Here is a 20420-nt window from a genome sequence, read left to right as displayed (position 1 = left end):
CTTATTAGGTTATTACCAGTCTATGGTTATTACGAAGTGTCTTCACTTTTAGTCATTCCCCAGAGGAGCATATTAGAACTAGAGAATGCAATTCCTGAAGAAATCGCCAGTGGGAATGCTTTATGCTGAAAAGCTGATGCTAAACTGCTATGCTGAAATGTAATGTGTAAGAAGAAAGTGAAGAATTTAGATTGAAATGATACATGAACACTGGGGGCTTGAATGTGTGATGAGAGAAGAAAAGAAAGTAAAAAGGCTTGTAAAAGCAGCAGAATATTTGAAGTGCAAACTTTTTAACTAACTTGATGGCGAATGATCTGTCGCCATGCCAACGGCATTTGATGACATCCCATAATGCGCTTAGATGCGTTGATGGCTGCATCGTTTTCACTTAAGTTATGAGAAAACAGTGTTTCATGGTGAGCATTGTGTTGCCATGGCAACGGCATTTGAAGAAATATCAAAACTGACCCGTAGATGTCTTCACGGCTGGACTGTTAGCACACATGTGAAGTTTGAGCACTTTTTGAACATTTTCATAGGAGTTAATGTAGAGCGACATCGTCTGTTATGGCGAGGGATGCGTTTCCATGGAAACGGCATATGATGACATCCCATAATTGACGTAGAGCTGTTGAGGGCAGGACCATTAACCATCATCTGAAGTCTGCTGCTCTGAACATGTCATGTCAGTTGGAGTTATGACATCGTGTTCCATGACACAGGTTTCCATGGTGATGTGCAGTAATAAGTGAGAGGAGAGCATTTTCATTGTTCTGAATGAGAGATAAACCTCTTACATGTGAACGTTTTGTTGAAGAACCGTAACAGATATCGGTGATATTTCAAAGCGTGATGCATGTCAAGGAACTTGAGCATCTGAAGTGTACTTTTTGTGTACTTTCGGGTTAATAATGTGGCCTTTTTGGCAGATTAACTAAAGGTGCACACCTTTAGTTAATTTAGGCCTTTAGGTTGCTGTGGTGGGGAAAGATGAGGCTGAACTTACAATGGGGTTTAATGGAGACTTGTTGAAAGTTTTTGTCACTTCATGCCCTCAAGAGGCATTTTGTTTAATTATTTATCTTAATTTTTTTTTTTTTCAAGCTACGAGATGTTTTCCTACGTTTCTCATGAAAAATGATGTCTCATGAATGTAGGGTTTGGGAATTATGGCAGGTTTAAAAGAAAATATGAAGGCAAAATTAAATCTGTCCTCCACTCTAGCTGTGACATCATGCACTCTAACATCTGAAGAAGGCCTCTTTACCAAGGTTTGAACAATGTTTAATATCTCTAAAAGTGTTACACAAATATTGTCAGAAATATGTGTAACATTTTAAAGTTGGAATGAGGTTTCTGAAAGTATGAAGGAGCAGTTAGCAGTTGAAATCGCATGAAGATTTGAAGTCTGAAGAATTTCTCCATTGACTTCCATGTTAAAAATTTGATGAATTATGGGATGTATCTCTGGAATTATGAAAGTTATGAATGAGAAAAGTAATAGCCATCGATTCCCGACCGAGCTGAACGTTTTGATGTTTTAACAGAGTTTCTGCGATGTGGAATGTGGGAGAAGAAGAGGTGCAAAATCCCGGCGGAATAATAATAATAAAGAATTCCGTGCTTAGAAGAACAAGTAGTTGGAATGCTGTATCAGCATTCCCACTAAATTATCACATGGGCTATAGTAAAATACATTCTGTCTTTTCCTCCTGTTATACTGCTAAAGTGAGGTTTCATCAGGAGAACTTGGATTACATGTTTAAACCTTGCTCACTTTGTGCAATTATTGCCCTCTTGTGGTAATATTCACACATTGTTCAATAACTGAGTTGTTTAAATGGGATTTTGCTATTAAGACATTTAGAAAACAGCCTCTCTTGCCTAAATTATACCATATAACCGTATAACACAATCATTAGCAGGCATTTATCGTTACAAAAGTAATATTATGGAGGGAACTCTGAAAACTCAGATAAAACTGATCTTAACTCACAGTCTTAAATAGTTTCATCAGCCATCTTTCAAAGAAAGTGGTATCCAATAAGTCACAAAAAAGGAATGAAAGATATTAAGGCAATAACAATATTTATTCACTGTGCAGTGCACAGCAATATGCAACAGAATGGCAACACGGTGTAGAAAGGCAAAAATATGTTAAAATTAAAGTTGAGTTACAATCCTAAAATAAAGGATAATAAAATGTTCAAACATTTCAAAGTTTGCTTGAAAGATGCTTTTCCTTTAAAAAAAATATATACACGACTTAGCCTAGTATGCTGGAATTGCAACAGGAACCGAGGGCCATGAAAACAGTTTAGGAATGTACAGCCTGAAATGGATGGGGGGGTCCTCTTAGTGAGCTGTCTCCCCTGATTCCTTATCATATGATTGTCTATATGTCCAGAGTTTGATATCATTAGCCTTAGGGTCTTAAAAACAGTATTTGTTAAATAATTGTCCAACATCAAATGTAAATAATAAATTAAGCAGCCTGGCCACTTAGCCAATAAATAAAATTCAAACTGTTTTTGAATTCTTCTCTAAAAAAGGCCCTGAAATCCAATAACATTTGTGCCCTCAGAAAGTTGTCAATTATAGTGATTTAGTGACAATAATCGTGTGCTAGAGGGAGTATTACATTAATGTCTGTAGCTAATACATTTATGCAATTAGATGCAATCTACCATTAAGAACTGTCAAAGTTAAGTTCCAGTAAACACTAAAAACTAAATGCCTACTAACTGCAATCTATTTTCTTCTTGAAGTAGTAAAGTTGGTTCGACTTAAAGCCTGCATACAATACTACTATAGAATATTTGTAAACTTGATAATATCAATATATACAGAGCAAGTGAAAAAAAGTTAACTGATTGCTACATTTTCTGCAGGAACTGTCAGAACTGCAGATGATCACACATTGACATTACTTAATAACTTAATAGTTGATTTGGCAAGTTCTATTTACAAATTTATTTATTTATTGTAGCCCTGATTCTAGCAATCATTCATTTAAAAAGTAAAATGTGTTAAAAGTATTCCTGACTCAGTGCAATTTGTATTCTGGCAGGCCGATGATTTGTGGTCACTTTTCCAGCTTGCTGAAGTTAAGCTTCAAGAGTCACTGCACTTTTTTGTCCCTTCTATTCGTACGTGACTCAATCTGTTCCCTCAGCTGCTGTCGAGTGTTGTCAGTGATTATTCTTTGCACTTTGCTACTATGATTATAAATAAATCTGATATTATGCTACATTACCATCATCCAAATGTCTCATTATGCCATCTAAGGTGAAGCCGATCCCAACTCTATAGCTGCAAACTTACATTTTACACAATGTTTAACAAAAGAGTTTGAAAATGAAATTCAAACATACAGTACATAGTGATATAAATAAAGCAACAGTCCACACTGCCCTGCAGGACACACAGGCGGTCAGACACAGCCTAGCTGGGGCGAATAACATAGATACAAAAAATTGACAACCTAGTTTGCTTATCACTCTGCATTGATCAGTGCTCTCACGCCTCACTTCCCGCATCCCACGTCATCGCAGTAAAGTCCATGTCTGTGAGCGTGACGGTGAACGGAGCCTCCACCCTCTCCGGCTCCATGTGCTGCTCTACTCTCGTGGAGCTGTTCAAGTTTACCCTCCAGGAATTCAGGGGTCGGATCGATTTCTGGAAACGCTGCAAAAAGGGAAGCAAAGCACATATTTAAAAAGATACTCTTCGTCAGTTTAATCATGAAATAGTGGCATGGTGCTGATACTGACATCTTTCAGTGTTCCTGTTTCTTTGCACAGGGCCACAATTGCCCAGATGGGGATCTGCATACAGCAGGTCGCTCCGATGCAAACACCCAGCGCTTTACCCCACCGTGGATACACATAGGGCCCGTAGTGGAGTGATGTGTTGTACATTTCCATGAAGATGTAAATCAGGATGAGCTACAGCCACAAAGGGAAATGACAACAGAAGAAAGAGTGAATGAGAAGGACAGCAGAGAAATGCTACAGGGGGGGGATCAGATTGAATGTCAGTTTCTCCTCTTGAATTATTCACAACTGCTATTTTTCAGAACAGTGGGCTACATTTCAAAGTAGTGGTGTACTTTATTTTCTTAGTTGGAGCAGTTTGTTAATAGACTTATAATACTTGGTTCTCCCTCAGTTTACAAATAACTCTTTAGTCATTTATTGGGATGATTTTAACTCACTGGGACAGTACATTCTGTCACCCATCATCAAATTACCCTTTGACTGTAAGTGCAACATTTCTATATCAAGTAGCCTCACTGTAAATGCTTATTTTGCTTTAGGTGACAAGAGCAGCAGAAATAACAGGGACTGATGTAACATGGATTTTGCTACGTATGCAAACCGACAATACTGTAAAGGATCAAATAACATTTAATAACCTTTCAGCTGGCAGTGAAGGTCATTGCCTTGATATGGCCACGTTTAAGTAGAAATAATTATACAAAAACCTATTACATTTAATGCATTTGGATTATACAGAGAGGATAACACTTACTTTATGTTAATGATAACACAATAAACCAGCTGCATTTATGTAAGTTTAAAAGGTCCCTAGTATCCTCATTTTAAAGTTCATATTTGTATTGTGTGCCTCTACTGTGACATGGTTTTGCATGTTGTCAACTAACAACACAACAACAACAACAGTACAAAGGCCTGTACTACGAAGCCGGATTTTCGCTTAGCGAGCTAACTTCAGGGAAATCTCTAGGTTTCCGGCCCTACGACGCTGGTTCACTTCTTACCGGGCTAGATCTACATGGTAACTTATGCTGAACGGCTAGCCTGGTCCGGAGCAGGTTAGGTTCCAGGATAAGAGATCAACTCAGTGAAAGCACTGCCTGCTGACCAATCAGAGCTCAGTGTGCGGAGTTTAAAGCTATCAAGTCATATTACTGGAGAAAGGAAATACAAAAAACTGCCGTTGCAGGAAAGACGGCCGGCAAAAATCAACTGACTGTGAACGTGAATATTAATAGAATATCAGCTCCCATCTTCAGAACAATCTGACTAATATAACATTAGCGTTAAGAAAGCTTACTTAAATATATGCTCAAAAGTAACAAAGGATCAAAGTAACATTACGTACAGTCAGACTCTGAGTGCAGACGTCGATGTGTCCCATTATCATTCATATCGCATCATATCACTGTTCACATCATAATGTATCATATATTTCCTTATCTGAGTCAGCTTCTTGAGTTACCGAGTTGATAACCAGCGTCGTAGGACCGTTTAGCGAGAGCGCGTTTGTTTTGGATTAGGTAAGCCGGGTAACTCAAACATATCCAGGGTATGTTGAACTGGATTCGTAGTACAGGCCTCTGGTGTGTTTACTCACCAGCAGTAGAAATGGAGTGCAGAAAACCCAGCACGCTTTGAAGTAATACAGCACTTTAGTGCACCAGGGGGGACAATGGCGGATCATATCAATAATGTCCTGACAAAACTGGTTCACTCCTAAAAGAGAAGTTCATAAAGACATGCATGTTAGGAACACTGGAACAACCAATATATCATCAAAACAACAGAGCTTAACTGATGTGTTCACAAAATGCTGAAAACCTTAGGAAGCACACATCGAAATGTCCATGCTCAAACAATAAACATCACGCAGCCCTACTATGAACATTCACAATACAGAAAGTCAAGGATCTCCTTCTTTACAACTTGCTAAGAATCACGTGTCCTGAATTCTTATGAATGATAGGAGTTTGACACGAAGGTTAGGGGTGTTTGATGGGCTACCGTAGAAGAAGGAGATGCCCATGCACATGAAGAGGGTGATGATGATGAGGCCAAAACTAGTGCTGAAGGAGTCAATGAGAGTGAACCAGTAAATTCCTCCCTATGAAGACACAGACAGCATGGGAAATGTGAGTCTGATCACAGAGCAGAGGCATTTGAACCCACATTCATCACTTCCTAAAGTTAAACACACTCACATCTGTCACCAACAGGAGACCCATCAGGTAAAAGCAGAAACACAGAGTGCCTAAGAACAAGGACTTGTGCAGCGTGTTTGTTCGGAGGTGCGGGAACTCATCCAGCACGGCCGTGGTGATGCCCTCCATGTTGCCAAACTGTGGAGCATCACAGCAGGTGTCAAACATACAGAGGGGGTCTTTATTCCTGCTCAAATCGTTTGGGGTGTGTGGCCTTACCAGCGTATCGACCCCCATCATGAAGAGCATGAGGAAGAACATAATGGACCAGAAAACCGAGCCCGGCAGCAGAGCAAGGGCCTCTGGGTAAGCAACAAAGGCCAACCCAGGACCTGTGGGTGTAAGGTGAAATGTACCTTTAAGATTCATCTTTTGATAAACACGTGTTATTTAATCTGTATGGATTTCCAGATTAAAGAAGGACCAAAGGATTACTAAACAGTATCTACCTGTATCAGCCACCTCTCCGACAGGCACTCCCTTCTTCCACGCCATGTGACCCAGGATTGAGAATATAGCAAACCCTGCAAAGAAGCTGGTGCAGCAGTTTCCTCCGGTGATAATCAAAGTGTCCCTGAAAAATAAAAACTGCGAGTTAGAGACCGAACCTTTAATGACTGCAACAATGTAGCAGTTGGAGCAGAAGAGCACACACTCACCTGATTACATTGTTGTCAAACTTATTGTAAGATGCCATAGAAAGCAGTCCTCCAACTCCAATGCCCAAAGAGTAGAAGACCTGCGAGGCTGCGTCATTCCACACCTGTAATGTATCAGACCAAAATACGCCTTAAAAAAATGAAAATATCTAGATCACTTTAACACAGCAATTAAATCATCGTACCCACATGAGTTCCAGTCTAACATCAGAAGTACCTGTGCGTTAGCTAATCGGCTCCAGTCTGGCGTGAGGTAGAAAGCAATGCCCTGAAGAGAGCCTTCCAGTGTAGCCCCTCTGATGATCAAAACAATGAGCACAAAGTATGGGAAGGTAGCTGTTACATAAACCACCTGAAAACACAGACAGCACACAATAACATTAAACAAGATGTGCCAGCACAGGGCAGGACGGTCTGCGTGTGTTTGTGTGTGTTTTGTGGGAGCTGACAATAACAACAATGTGTAAATTCACCTTGCCAGAGCTTCGGATGCCCTTGAGCATACACAGGAAGATTATGATCCAGGCGGCCAGGAGGCACAGGGCCAGGGGCCAGCGGACAGGGCCCGGGTCGTGGAGGCCCTCACTGTTCACTACACCCAGCACACGCTCGCTGCAACACACACGAGTCAAACATAAATAGATCAAATGACTCGCCTCTTTCCTTAGCTAGTGGTGCTACACTTATTACGCATCAACGCAAGCAAGCCTTAGAGTTGTCATTTCTTCCTCTTTCTCTTCTTTTCAATTCAGTTCCCCGGAGAATTCTAAATGCCTCTGAATGCTATGCTATACGAGTAGTCCTCGTTACAGGGGTCAACAAACTCACCTAGATATTGTATCTTGCCTCAGTCTCTAAACCCTTTGGTTTGTTTGCTGCATATCAATAACGTCTAACATTTACTGAGACAGAGACACAGCCTTTCATACAAGATGTATTGAAAGAGCTGCGGAGTAACTGTTATAAAGTATTACAGTCATGAAGTTTAACAACTGTTGTTTGAAAACATCATAGGAATGTATATTGGCATATTGAAATGTATTATGTAGATGAATTGTATTTCCAGCAACACATAAAAGCTTGTTGCAAGGTCCTGAGTCATATTAGCTCAAAAGGTGACAGTTTAACCAGTTTGAACAGTCCAGTCATTGTGAAGAATATTTCTGTTTGTTCAAGAAAAACAAATGGTTAACAAGTTTTGTGTGCAGCATTACTGCCAGGTCCATTTAAAAAACGGCCAAATATTGACTATAAATAGCACTTATGGAGTCTGCTTAACATGCTGCATTACGTTTTGTAAAGAATATAGGATCACATTTACATTTTTAGGATGGTTCCAGAGGACAAAAATACATGTGTAGCTATTTATTGCCACGGTTTTGTTTACATTTATCTCCAGACTTTCATCGTTTCATAACAGCAACAAGGTGAAATCAGGGCTTTCTAAAACAGTATTGTAACCAGCATGGGTGTGGAATAAGCTGCAATATATGATTACTCTAAACATACTTCAGTCTTTTACAAAATGCACTGTACATAATCCATGGCTCAGTGTAATGTTTTATGGATTGCTACTGAACACCTCTCTTCCTTAACTATTTATATCGTGGTTTCTTTCTTTATTGTATGTGTTTGAAATTGTTTTGATCTGAAACTGGTTATGTTACCCTTTTGACTCTGACTCCCTGGAAGAAGGGAGTTTGTATTGTGAAGGAACCTTCTGGCTGAAGATGCATGGAGAGGTATAGTAGACTTTAAAGCAGTCCACGCTAAGGAAATATTTAAGGTTATTTTTTTCAAAACAGCCGGTAGAATTTTGAAAAGCATTTTATTTTTAAATGATAAAAAAACAACTTACTTCCAGAATCTTTCCGTGGGGCTGAGGCCTCTACCAGCAGAGCTGTTGGTGGTAATGTTTCCACAGAGGCCTATATTGGCAATAGCATCACAGGACCAGGGCAGGGGGCTCTGTAACGAGCTAGCCAGGTAGTAAAACGTCCAAGCTATAATGACGTTATAGTAGAGACACACCAGACAGGACACGCAGAGCATCCCAATACCAATACCTACAAGAAAGAGACATAGAAAAACAAGTCGTACACAAGAATGTCTTATATCCGGTTTTTTCTGGCTATATTTGTGAGGTCCGAAGGTTTCTTTATTATTGATTATATTTAGAAAGTGAGCAACAGAGCTCTCAGGAATTTTCAGGGTTTGCCACATGACGTATGCTAGTGAGGTGGCAAACTGATGCGAGTCAGCTGGCTATTTTCCTTGTCGGGGCTGACTGATGACAAGCATTTGCATGTCAACTTGAGATCCTGCTTACTCAAGTCATTGCACATGGTTCAAACTGGATGCACAAGAGTCCTGGGGATTTAATATAGAACTGTGATTTAACACTTTTAACTAATTATGTACTAAGTCCCCACCCTGACCTAACTATCTCTTAGCGTCACTGAATTACAGTGTATGTAAGTGTCCTGGGATAAAAAGCATGGTGCAGGAGGTTGTTACCTTTGAGCAGAGGGCAGCATTTCCACACAGTGATGGGGCCAGCTGCTCCGTACTGGCCTAAGCTCAGCTCCATGAGGAACAAGGGCACACCCGTAACAAAGAGCATAATGAAGTAGGGGATGAGAAACACACCTGTGAAGAATAGGAATACAGCAGTTTGAGAAAGTATGGTGCTGGGGGGAGACTTCCACATCGCTACATGTAGACGGCCTGTAAAGGCAGGTTAATTTATATAATCTCTGTCTAGGTGGCAGCTTCACAGACCATAACGTCATCGCGCTTCACTGTTAGTCAAGTCTAAACATGTTGGATTTCAGATGGAGATGTATTAGCGTGGGTTAGACAGGCAGACCTTGTGTCTAGTGTGTAATCAAGGAAAACTTGTAGGATTAGTCAATGTTTGGTGTGTTAGTACTAAAGGCTGCCATGGAGACCACTGGACTGAGGGTGGAAAAAATAACCAAGTGTGGTGAGGAGGACGGTGCACACCCATTGGCAGGGGGAAGAGGGCCTCTTGCCCAAATGGGTGTAACAAATCAGTACAGACGTACGGTACACCCAGGCATTTAAAGCATTTGAGACTTCAGAGGGCATTGAACATGCTTGTAGACCGCTCACCTCCTCCATTGCGATAACAAAGGTATGGGAACCTCCACACGTTCCCCAGCCCAACACAGTATCCGACACAGGAGAGCAGGAACTCGTACTTCCCTCCCCACTGCTCCCTTGGGATAACTAGAACTGGAGAGGGTGCAGGGCTCGGGGCTCCTGAGCCAAACTGTGGCTGCGGTGCAGGTGTAGCTGTCGTGTTGTGGCCATTTTGATTGATATTATGCCCGTTTAAGTGTAATGAATTCTAGAGAAAGAACAATTACAGTCAGAAAGGACATTCATATACAGGTATTAATATAACTCTGAAATTAACTAATTCCATTTTCCTTTCATGACAAGGTAGTCAAGTTGTTCATATGTGGACAAATAATAATGCAAAATATGTGGCAAAATACATTTTTCATTAAGTCAAGCAGAAAAACATGAATCAATTACCTTTCTTATAATTCTTTATTAAGCACATAACCAAACATTTGCTGGTTACGATGTTAATATGACATTTTGACTGAGTCGGAAATAACCACCATAGGTTTGGCTGAAAAACAAAATGGAAACAACCCTAATACTCAGCCATAAAAAGGGTGTGATTGTTGACCCTGTGGTTCTTATGCACATAGATACCAAGTAACAGACATGATGCTAGCTTGAACCAGTACTGGGTACCAAAATGTACTCAAATTTGGTTCAATATTACAGAGTTTGTCTTAGTGTGTAGATCTTTAATTTCTAATGTCAAACAAGTTGCGTGTAAAGTTTCCCCATTCTGTCTGTAACTCTTGAAATGTTAAAAACCACAAACTGTACTTTATCTTCCTCTTCCGTCAATCAGACAATCCACTCTGAACAAGAGAGGAACTATCTATCTCTGTCTGTGAACATCTCATGTCAGGTAGCAGGGAGGAAGTCTGACCGAATGATATAGCAGCCAGGCTTCTGCTTTTTATTTAAGGCCATAGTTATGTGTTTAAAGATGAATAATTAACCTTTTATTTAAATGACACCCACACAAAACCACAGTTAAGTTCTGAGTCATTTGAAATGTAATGTCTTTTGAGATGTATGGTCTCCCCAAGTAGGGCCTGCACAACAAGAGTATGTGTTCATATGTAACTTATGGAGGCAAAGTGTCAAGTAGTTGTCTGGCAAGTTGTACTGCAATATGTAGTTGTGTTAACAAGATGATATAACAGAGGAATCTGTTTAAACAATTGCAGTGCCTAGAGTAACCTGAGGGCTGATTAAGTTTCAAATAAATGTATCAAAGATTGTGCAAAAAGAGCGAAAGATATATCCATTCCATGGAATATAACAAAAAGTGTATCTCGAGCCGGTTTCTCAAACTTACCTACCCCACCTTTAATCAATTCAAATCAGAAATATGTACAGAAAATAAGCACAGGTGGCATTTAAAAGCCCCAGGCAAATGTCCTAGCCAAGATATCAGCATCACTGGAAGATGGAGTCTGGCGAGGTTTGGTGTTATGTTGAACAAATAATCCTTTATATTTGAATTGCTGGTGATTACCGTCTTCTCCATTGACTAATTGCTTATTAAATTAGATTGAAGACTATGTGTGATCATTCCAGCTCTCAAAATCAGAATAAGAAATATCTATTTGCTGAGGACTTTCCCAAATGGCTTAAAAAAAAAAGCACCAATGTAAATGTTAGCTGGATCAGAGGTACATCAAAAAACTCCTGAATATTGTATCACAAAAAAAAAAAAAGGTTCGCCTCAGAGAAAAACAATGATTGGGGAAATAATTGTAATGCCAAAGTGCTTTAATTAAGTTGAATAACGGGATATACCATCATTAAACCACCACAACCATCATCTGTGTGTGTGGTCGTGTAAAAACTTGGGAAATGTCTGGGCACACACATCTGTTGAGTACACACGCTTTATCTCTACTGTCTGCAGTGTGAAGGGTGAAGCTGAAGGCAAGCCTGAGGTGAGAGCGATGTGGACAGACAGGTTAGACTGCTTAATCTAAACAAATGTTACCTGTCCTGCCACGAACTCTGTAAACGCCAGGGGACCTGGGGTAAACTAATGAGTGACCCACGTTTCCTTTGGAGTCAAACAAAGTGATGTGGTTGGAGTGTGAATAACAAACATACCTGCGCTTTGGTTGCACTTGCTACTGCGGGGTTGCCGAGTGCCGCTTTGCCACTTTCGTCCTGCATTTCCCTCCCCCGTTGCAGGTGGTGCTTCCCTATTTTATTTGTACCCTGTTAATCCATATTTTACACGCTAGAGTCCTCTGAGAAGTACGCCACGTTGCTGTAGTTTTAGAGGTAGTTGAAGAAGTCCTGTCGCTCGGTGTTAACCGAAGCGGCAGCGGCAGGGAGACATCCGCGGTGACGAGGAGGAAACAGCAGGCCGGGAGGTGAAGGGCAGGGAGGCAGAGCGCAAGTGCAGGAGGGGGAGACACCTCCTCCAACCTGCTCTGCTTTGTGTGAGAGGAGGCCAGGGTGTATTCAGATATGTTAGTCATGGGAAGGACCATGGGAGGGACTTTGTTTAATAAAAACAAAATATATATCTGGAAATCTTTGTCATTATGTGGTGCTCTGTCTGTCCTGTACATGAGATCAACGCACAGACTGGAGTGTATGTGGGTGTAGGCCTACTCAGTGAAAGTTTTGAGTTTTAAAAGTGTTAACGAATACCTATATGGAAGCCCATTTCCGCCACTTAAAAAAAACTAAACCTCATAAAAAGTCATTATGAGATAAAAGTCATAATTATGAGATAGGAAAGTCGAAATAATAAGATAAAAAGTCATTATCAGATAAAAGAAAGTCATAATTATGAGATAGGAAAGTCGAAATAATGAGATAAAAAGTCAATATGAGATGATTGCAATTGTCAGAATTATAATATACTTTAACATGTGATGAATTAAAATATAATTGCACACGTCAAAGATGTACCAAATATTCTCAGTTCATATATTTGTAAGTACACACAAACAAAGTAATGTGTTGCCCTTAGATTGACTATGTGTAAGAACCAAATGCAAAATACACACATGTATGAATTTAATTATTTATTCAATTATTTAAACAACTAGCATACAAAATTGCTGTTTTCATTTTGACTGCATTTTAATCTAACTTGCTACAGCATCAGCAGCCTTTAATCGTAATCCATCGATATGTTTATGAGTGGTTTAAATGCCAAGCTGTCTTTTGGTAAATAACAAGAACAGAACCTGAATAGAATAGTGCTTAAAAAATGATTATGTCAATTGTAACACATTGGACTATTATGTGACATCTCTTATTTTTGTAATAAATCACTTATTTTCCAACATGGTAACGGGTGAACCGGATGTCAAGTGGTGCTTCTTCAGAAAGAACAGTGGGGCTGGTTATTTGGTGCATGTGTTCTGGAGGTAAGATGAACGTCAAATGCTTTTCATTTTCAATAAACACAAGTTGTAAATATAACATATGAAACACAGAGTAAGGTTGTTCCATTTGTCTTTCATATCCCAAATGATCCTAGACATTACCACATATAAACCATGTAATAACCATAACAGTATGTTGTCTGAAATAACTGATTTAGACTCAGGTTATTAGTGAAGTCTAGCAATATAAACCATCAATCTCAAACTACTTCCTTAACTGAGGTATTCACAGAAAGTTCTCTGCATTGAAATGTAAACATGTTCTTAAACTGAAAACAATGTTCAACAAAAGTGGCTAAAAGCAGTAAAGAAATATTGACAAGATGCACACTTTTTATCTCATAATTATGACTTTTTATCTCATAATTTCGATTTTTTTATCTCATAATTATGACTTTTCATGGGGATTTCTTTTTTTTTAAGTGGCGGAAATGGGTTTCCATACCTACATTATTTTACATCATTAAAACAAACACCATATACACATATGTACATGGATTAAAAACTCAACTTGAATATGAAATAACTACAAGTTATGTACAAACTGTTCCAAATCCAAGTTGCTAAACTAGTCCTCCTACCCAGGTAGCTAGATGCTAGCTAACTGGGACATGCCCTAATTAATCAAATACACAATGCAACCTGAGCTTTTCACAGTTTAACTTACTTTTTTGTTTTATGTTTTTATAAGTTGAGCCAATAGTAATTGCAGCCCATTTAACCCTGATGTTCATTTAAATCAGTCTTGGTGGCTTCAATTTAACATCACTTAAAGTAGCCCAATATCTGATTTGATTTACATTTATTTCCTTTGAGCCATAAAGAACAAAGAAGCACTTTGCCGCTGGTTTGGGTGAGAAAGAAAGATAATCTTATGTTTCACATGGCTCTAAGGGAAGCTCTCATTCTTGTGTTAATCTGATTGTGTGTGTGTGTGTGTGTGTGTGTGTGTGTGTGTGTGTGTGTGTGTGTGTGTGTGTGTGTGTGTGTGTGTACACTAAAAACATTCAGCAAAAGCTCCAAACACCACATGAACAAAAAGTGACATGGTTCTGGAAAACATGTCTTATCTTATACTACAGTGAGAGTGGTCTGAATGTAAAGTCTAAATCTCCCTAAAAGATAAACACCATTGTGACATNGCCGCAGTTAAGTAGGGTATAAGTTAGGCCTTGTAGGCAGGCTGCTTAATGCTCCGTTTCCATTACAGTTTAGGAACTGGGAGTACCATAAGCAGGGGCGTCGCGCAACCTGCAACGGTAACCAGTGGCACACTTGGCAATAGAGGTGTGTGCAAATATTTAAAATTGATAGTTTTCTGATCCTAGAACGAGACCTCCCGCCAGAGCGCGTCTCCCCGTTACCTGCAGAAGGAAGCCATGCACGCAACGCAGCCCCGCTCTCTTTATCTCCAGGTGACTTTCTGCAGCTTTCCTCCGTGGTGCAGTGCTGATCGTTTCACCACAGAGGAAAGCACTTCACTAATTGCAGTACCCATAAGGAGCTGTACAAATGTCGCAGTTTTTGCGTGGCTGTGTATTTAGTTGAAAGTCCAGTGGCGATCTGCTCATCTCTCATCGAAATAACATGCTACACAGGGGCGGACTGGCCATCTGTGTGTTCTGGAGAATCACAGAACGGACGATCGTCCTTATTATTACGCCGTTTAAACCAATTATTTTAATGTGTTTGTTAAATTCGGCATCATGTAAATTGCGCTGACAGGTCCACACACTGCTTCCCCGCAGCGAGGCTCCCCCGCCCTCCTGTTGACAGTTCACGTTGAGCTCCTCACCCCCCGCATTTTAAAAGGTTTTTCGCCTGCCGTCTTGTCTGCAGACTTATCACAGCATTAATTCATGGTTTTTACTAACCGGTATCAGTATGTTGTTACTTCGGCATCATTTTGAAACGTGTATTACAATTAAATCACGGTCAAATATGTTCATCTTGTTGTAGTTGCCAGCGATTCTCTCACTAGTTTAGCATACTCAGCCCGGTTGTTGGCCCGGAAAGAACCTCGATTTTGGAGAGCCAGAAAAATGTGAAAAAGTAGCCGCTAACCAGAACTACCCCTAGTGGAAACGTGACCAAAAACGGCTAAGGCACGGCACGCTTAAACCGCGCTCTGCGGAAAATGCGCCATTATGTATACAAGCAACTTGTTTAAGTCACTCTTTTTGGAATTTTTCTTCATTGACAAAAAGCAATTGATTTATTTTCTTAGCTACTATAACAATAAAACTAATACAGAGATGTGATTATATTAGAGGCAAATACATTGAATGTCTATTGCTTAATAATGACATACTGTGCATGAATAGTTTTGAAAACAGGGTTTGATTTGATGAAGATCTTAAGATTATTACTTAAAACACCTCTTGTTTGACTCCCCTCTCTTCTGTCTCAGTTACGGCAGCTATGAGGAGCCAGAGATCCGGAGTCAGTTGCAGCCCTCCAGCCTGGGAAACGGAGAAGAATACGGCATCAGCGAAGAGGAGGAGGAAGATGAAGAAGATGAAGCACGGAGGAGAGCCCCAGCTGTGCTCTCCAAGGTCCAGCTCAGTGAAGACGAGGAGAGCGAAGAGTTCAGATCAATAGGAGGAGACAGCGACATGGACTCTGAAACCTAGTGACATTTTCTTTTCTTTCTACCCGCAGTATTCGGAAAACATTGTTTATAATCACAGTTTTATGTGGAGAAAATACGATTTCGAAGGAGAGAATGTTGTACATACTTTTGTAAATTATCGTTTGTAGCTTGCTCCTCTACTGTAAGCTCTGCTGCACCTACAGTTAAGAGACACACAGCATATTGTACATTTCACTTTGCCTTTTATAAGTTGTATCTTGACATCTATGTACATTTGTTTTGTACCGTTTAAACTCAATCATATACCGCGCTCTCAAATTGTTAAGAAGCGACTTTTCTATCCCACTTCCTTATTAAAACATAGAATAAACACACTGTAGGTTATTAGACAGCTCTTTGAAAAACACAAATTCATGTACCGGTACTTCTAAAAGACATTAAGCTGCCGTTAGAGTTCATTAAACATTAACTTCTTCCTCTGTTTAAATTTGTCCAGGAAATGTATAGAATGAGCATCGTTTGTATTTAGTATTCTGTTTTAACTCTCCAAGTGCTAAAAAAGAATGAAGCTTTGTGAAATAAAGTGGTTTAAATCTGGTTTTAAAAAACTATTGACATGTTTAATCTAAAGACCACACCCACCACCAGAGATGAACTTGGTTTGATTACATTTGAAGTCAACTTTGATGGATGCTGTGTGTGCAGTTGAGGTTACAAACCACAAGGCCCACTGCATGCCAACAAAAGAAAATGATTACAACTTCACTGGTTTTGGTTTGACTTTATTGATATATGAATGTCATCACAGGAAAAGCACAGATCTAAGTCACTTTAATGTAAGTAATAGCTGCATAACATTTAGATGAGCTGGCTCCAGGGCCCTGGTATCGTTTATGGTGGAAAGACTATCCACAGTATGTAGTCACAAAATAAAATTGCACACAAACCACACCTCCATCTATTTCTCGGTAACAAGACCACTTCCTATTGAGCATGAGGTCACCTTTTGTGTTGTTCTCAGTGCAGTGCTTGATGGCAAACTGCACACTTCGTGTTGTGCCAATTCTGCAGAAAAGCTTATTCTGCAATTGTCCACAGCAACGTGAAATTTAGACTGGTCCAACTTCACTTTTAAAAGGCTTTTACAATGCGGATATTTCACATTCAAATCAGCATAGAAAAACCACTTCTGTAACAAACACTGATAACATTTGAATTCCTTATTACAATATTCCACATCACACAGTTTGTATTTTAAACAATCTTGTTTCATTTCAGCACACAGGATGTTTGGTCGTATGAAGTCCCAACCACGAGGATGCTTCTGTCAGGTGTTGCTCAGAGAATTGATGGAAACCTCAAAATGTAACATGCCTTTATGAAAGACTATTTCCACAATCTACTGCTCCTCATATCTGCTTGTTTTTAAATATAGATGAGAGAGAATACTTTGTTAAAATGTAGAAAGTAACATTTTAATGACTTTTTCAAAGTAATGTTACCTTTATCATTTGGTTACTTTTGATTACTTTTTTAAACTGTGCAAGAAAGCTTAAAAGTAAAAAAATAAATATGTACACTAATTTGTAAATTACATATTTTTTCTCTGTATCTGTAGCAATTAAAGTTATTTTGTATTTTGATCACGTTACACTGTTTCTTTGAACTAGTCACTCCCCAGCACTGTTTAAATGATTATGAAGGCAGGCATTCAAGTAAATACATATTGGATATGACATAAACATCTGTTTTTATTCTACCCTATCAAAATGTTAGCCTACTATCAGGGATTCACCATTGAGTGGACGGCACATTTCTGCCCCAAGCCATGCTGGTTGACCTGTCAGGTGAGGCGAAAATGCGTCCATGATCAGAGAGGTGTCCTTTAGCGGGGTGAGGGATCCTGCTGGGGCTGAGAGAATGAGACCTCAGCACCCGCTCGGAGGCTCTCACTGCGTGCAGCGAGCTGTTGGAGATCATGGCCGCTGAAGAAAGTGAAGGAGACCAGCAGCCCGACACATTGCTGACAGATGATGCACCTGAGAAAACATTAGGACCAATTTGCACTACTGTGTGTAAGGTATGTGGTTTTCTTGTGTTTTTTTATTTTTATGTGAGAAAAAATATCCAAACCTGATGCTGTGGAAGTGATATGGTCAAGAAATTGACAGTCCTCTGTGTCCGAACTTCTGCTGTTCCTCACAGCCTGAAGGGAGCGGAGGCTGGTCCGCAGAGGTGTCCGCGTCCTGTCTGGTGATGTGGCTGCAGAAGACACAAGGGTCATATGTGCACACACTCAAATACATAAACACAAATGTATTATACCTATACATATGCTATGTGTACCTTGATTCTGTTTCAGCAGCTTGAACTGGATGACTTGCTGGTGTAGTCTGGCCAGTTTCGGACTTTGGCAGCCCTGCTTAGTAACTGTTGGTGAGCGGCGAGGGGAAGAGCTCAGTGACGAGAGACCAGGCTGCCAACAAGAGGAAGAACAAATCTTAGTTTTATTTGCTGCAGGTAAGTTATTACTATGTTCAACAGTGGTGTTAAAATAAGACAGAAACATTACTGATGGCTCAGGACTTCTCGTCCTGGTAGGTGTGGAAACATAGGCTTGTCTTAAACCTGAAAATGATGAACCAAGGTTATCACAATCCAACCAAAATGTAGTATGCAGTGTACACTAAATCACAAAAACACTGCTCTGCACTCACTGCCTTCCTGTATACGGGCCATGATGTGGACGTCCGTGATGTCCTGCAGTCTGCAGTTTGAATATATCGTGTCGCGCGAGATGCTCAGCTCATTATGATCTGATTAGAATAATACATATAAAATAAGGGCTAATAGAATATATTACATTAAGATAGAGTTGGATCCTTAAACTCTCCCTTTTGTGTTACCTGAACTGACAGATGTTTTGTACATAGAGGAACCCATATTGTGCTGAAAAACTGTAGGATGTCTGTAGTAAAAACTGCCTGATCCTGACAATACAGAAAGAGGGCATAAGATAAATGTGACCAAATTAATCAACCAAAAATAAATCTTAAAATCAAAAATATTAGGAAGACAATAAGTGCTGATGCTTACTTTGATTCAGCCAATGTATCAGTGAGCGACATGCCGCCTCCATCTCAGGACTGGGGTTATCCAAGACGTGTCGACACCATCTGAGGGCAGACTCACTTCTCTCCTCTAACTCCTGCTTCTTTGGAGACTCATATAACCTGTGAGGAATATGCAATTAGCTGACACTGAACATATCTCACTACAGCTCCATGTCAAGGTGGACCTGTTTAGATGAGTTGTCTTGTCGAATACCAAAAACCAATAGCATCCTAACATCTTTTCAACTGCATGGGGACAAGGACAATAAATCAAACCTGGGTCTGTGTTTTATTTAAAGTTTAAGGAAATACATTACAGGGAGAATCATGCTGTTTGGATTTTTTGCACCATATGCTGTTTGTTTTTATTACACTTGGTCTATTGTACTGCACATTTGTAGATTCCTCCTTATTTGACCAAAGAAACATTAGATAAAGCCTAATTTGCATGTTTGACAATAATATTTCATAACACGCATAACATTTTCTTGATGCAAGTAATCAACTGAAAATATGACTTGTAATGTATATTAGTTCCTCTTTTTTTACCTTATTTACATGAAGTGTCCATTAACATTGTCCCACCCTTAAGTGAGAAATAATTATTGAATTAAGCCCCACTCTCAGAGAGAATACTGCTAAAGGTCTGATGGCACCTACCAGCTCTCTTCATCCTGCTCACCCTCCTCTAACTCAAGAAGCTCTACTGAGTCCAAAGCCGAGTCTTCTTCCCGGGAGTCTTCACTGTCCCAGCTGTCATTTTGACAGTTATACTTGTACAACATCCCATCCGTGGAACAGGGTGAATGGCACCCTGACTTCAAATGATCTAGTCTTATTCTAGCATCCATGGCAAATGACCGATTGTTACAATTCTTGACTTCTGTTTGCTCATTGTCCTTCCAGATGCTGCAGTATGGATCTGAATTGCCCTTCAGCTGCACAGAGTTGTTTGTTAACTCATTGCAGAGATGATGATGGTTTGGTCTTGTATCAAACTCCTCTGGTGGTTGATTGCAGATATACGGGCTCCAATCGCCCTGGAGATGGTTTTGGAGTTCCATTTTTCTCATCTAAATCCTCAAATCTCGTTAAAATTCTTGTCCTTACTCCTCCATTTTAACGATGTTAGGTGGACCAGAATCAGACAAAATTGGGCTAAATCTTCATCCTCAACAATGTGATTCTTTACAGTCCCAACTATGGTTCTTTTGCTCTGCAGGAGCTGAACTGTGTTTAGCTTCACCATAGCAACTATTGACCCAGATTAGTTGATTAGGGCGCTGTTAAATTTAGACACCTAACAGATTGGCTGGATTTAAGAAGCATCATGAGCTTATGTGGATTAAAGAGTCGAGGGGTTGCTACCAAGAAAAGAAAAAGAGACACCCAATTACTATACCATCACAAACTAATATGCTAAACCTATAGGTTATAGCCTTGGTTGAGCGATACAATATGTCACAATGGTGTTTATCTTTTAGGGAGATTTAGACTTTACATTCAGACCACTCTCACTGT

General features: G+C 39.8%; 1 protein-coding gene across 1 annotated transcript; it reads right to left on the bottom strand.

The window, feature by feature from the left end:
• Positions 1-2074: 2074 nt before the first annotated feature.
• On the bottom strand, positions 2075-12230 carry slc6a7 (solute carrier family 6 member 7). The gene is made up of 14 exons (XM_010781826.1): positions 11896-12230; positions 9781-10018; positions 9163-9294; positions 8504-8711; positions 7119-7257; positions 6863-6997; positions 6646-6749; positions 6436-6560; positions 6206-6318; positions 5987-6124; positions 5790-5889; positions 5383-5501; positions 3777-3950; positions 2075-3690 (listed from the first exon to the last, which is right to left on the bottom strand). The coding sequence occupies exons 1-14, from the start codon at positions 11959-11961 to the stop codon at positions 3523-3525; spliced, it is 1959 nt and encodes a 652-aa protein (XP_010780128.1). The 5' UTR covers positions 11962-12230; the 3' UTR covers positions 2075-3522.
• Positions 12231-20420: the final 8190 nt, after the last annotated feature.

This window comes from Notothenia coriiceps, unplaced genomic scaffold (assembly GCF_000735185.1).
Source record: "Notothenia coriiceps isolate Sejong01 unplaced genomic scaffold, NC01 NC01_scaffold00000493, whole genome shotgun sequence".
Lineage (NCBI taxonomy): Eukaryota > Metazoa > Chordata > Actinopteri > Perciformes > Nototheniidae > Notothenia > Notothenia coriiceps.
This window is presented reverse-complemented; position numbering and strand designations above follow the sequence as displayed.

Bases quoted from the DNA above. Each gene is read 5' to 3' on its own strand.
- slc6a7 (XM_010781826.1), bottom strand. From the start codon at position 11,961: ATGCAGGACGAAAGTGGCAAAGCGGCACTCGGCAACCCCGCAGTAGCA. The intron at 7,258-8,503 runs GTAAGTTGTTTT...TGTGTGTTGCAG, and splicing joins CCCACGGAAAGATTCTGGAA to CGAGCGTGTGCTGGGTGTAG. The intron at 6,998-7,118 runs GTGAATTTACAC...CTGTGTTTTCAG, and splicing joins GCATCCGAAGCTCTGGCAAG to GTGGTTTATGTAACAGCTAC.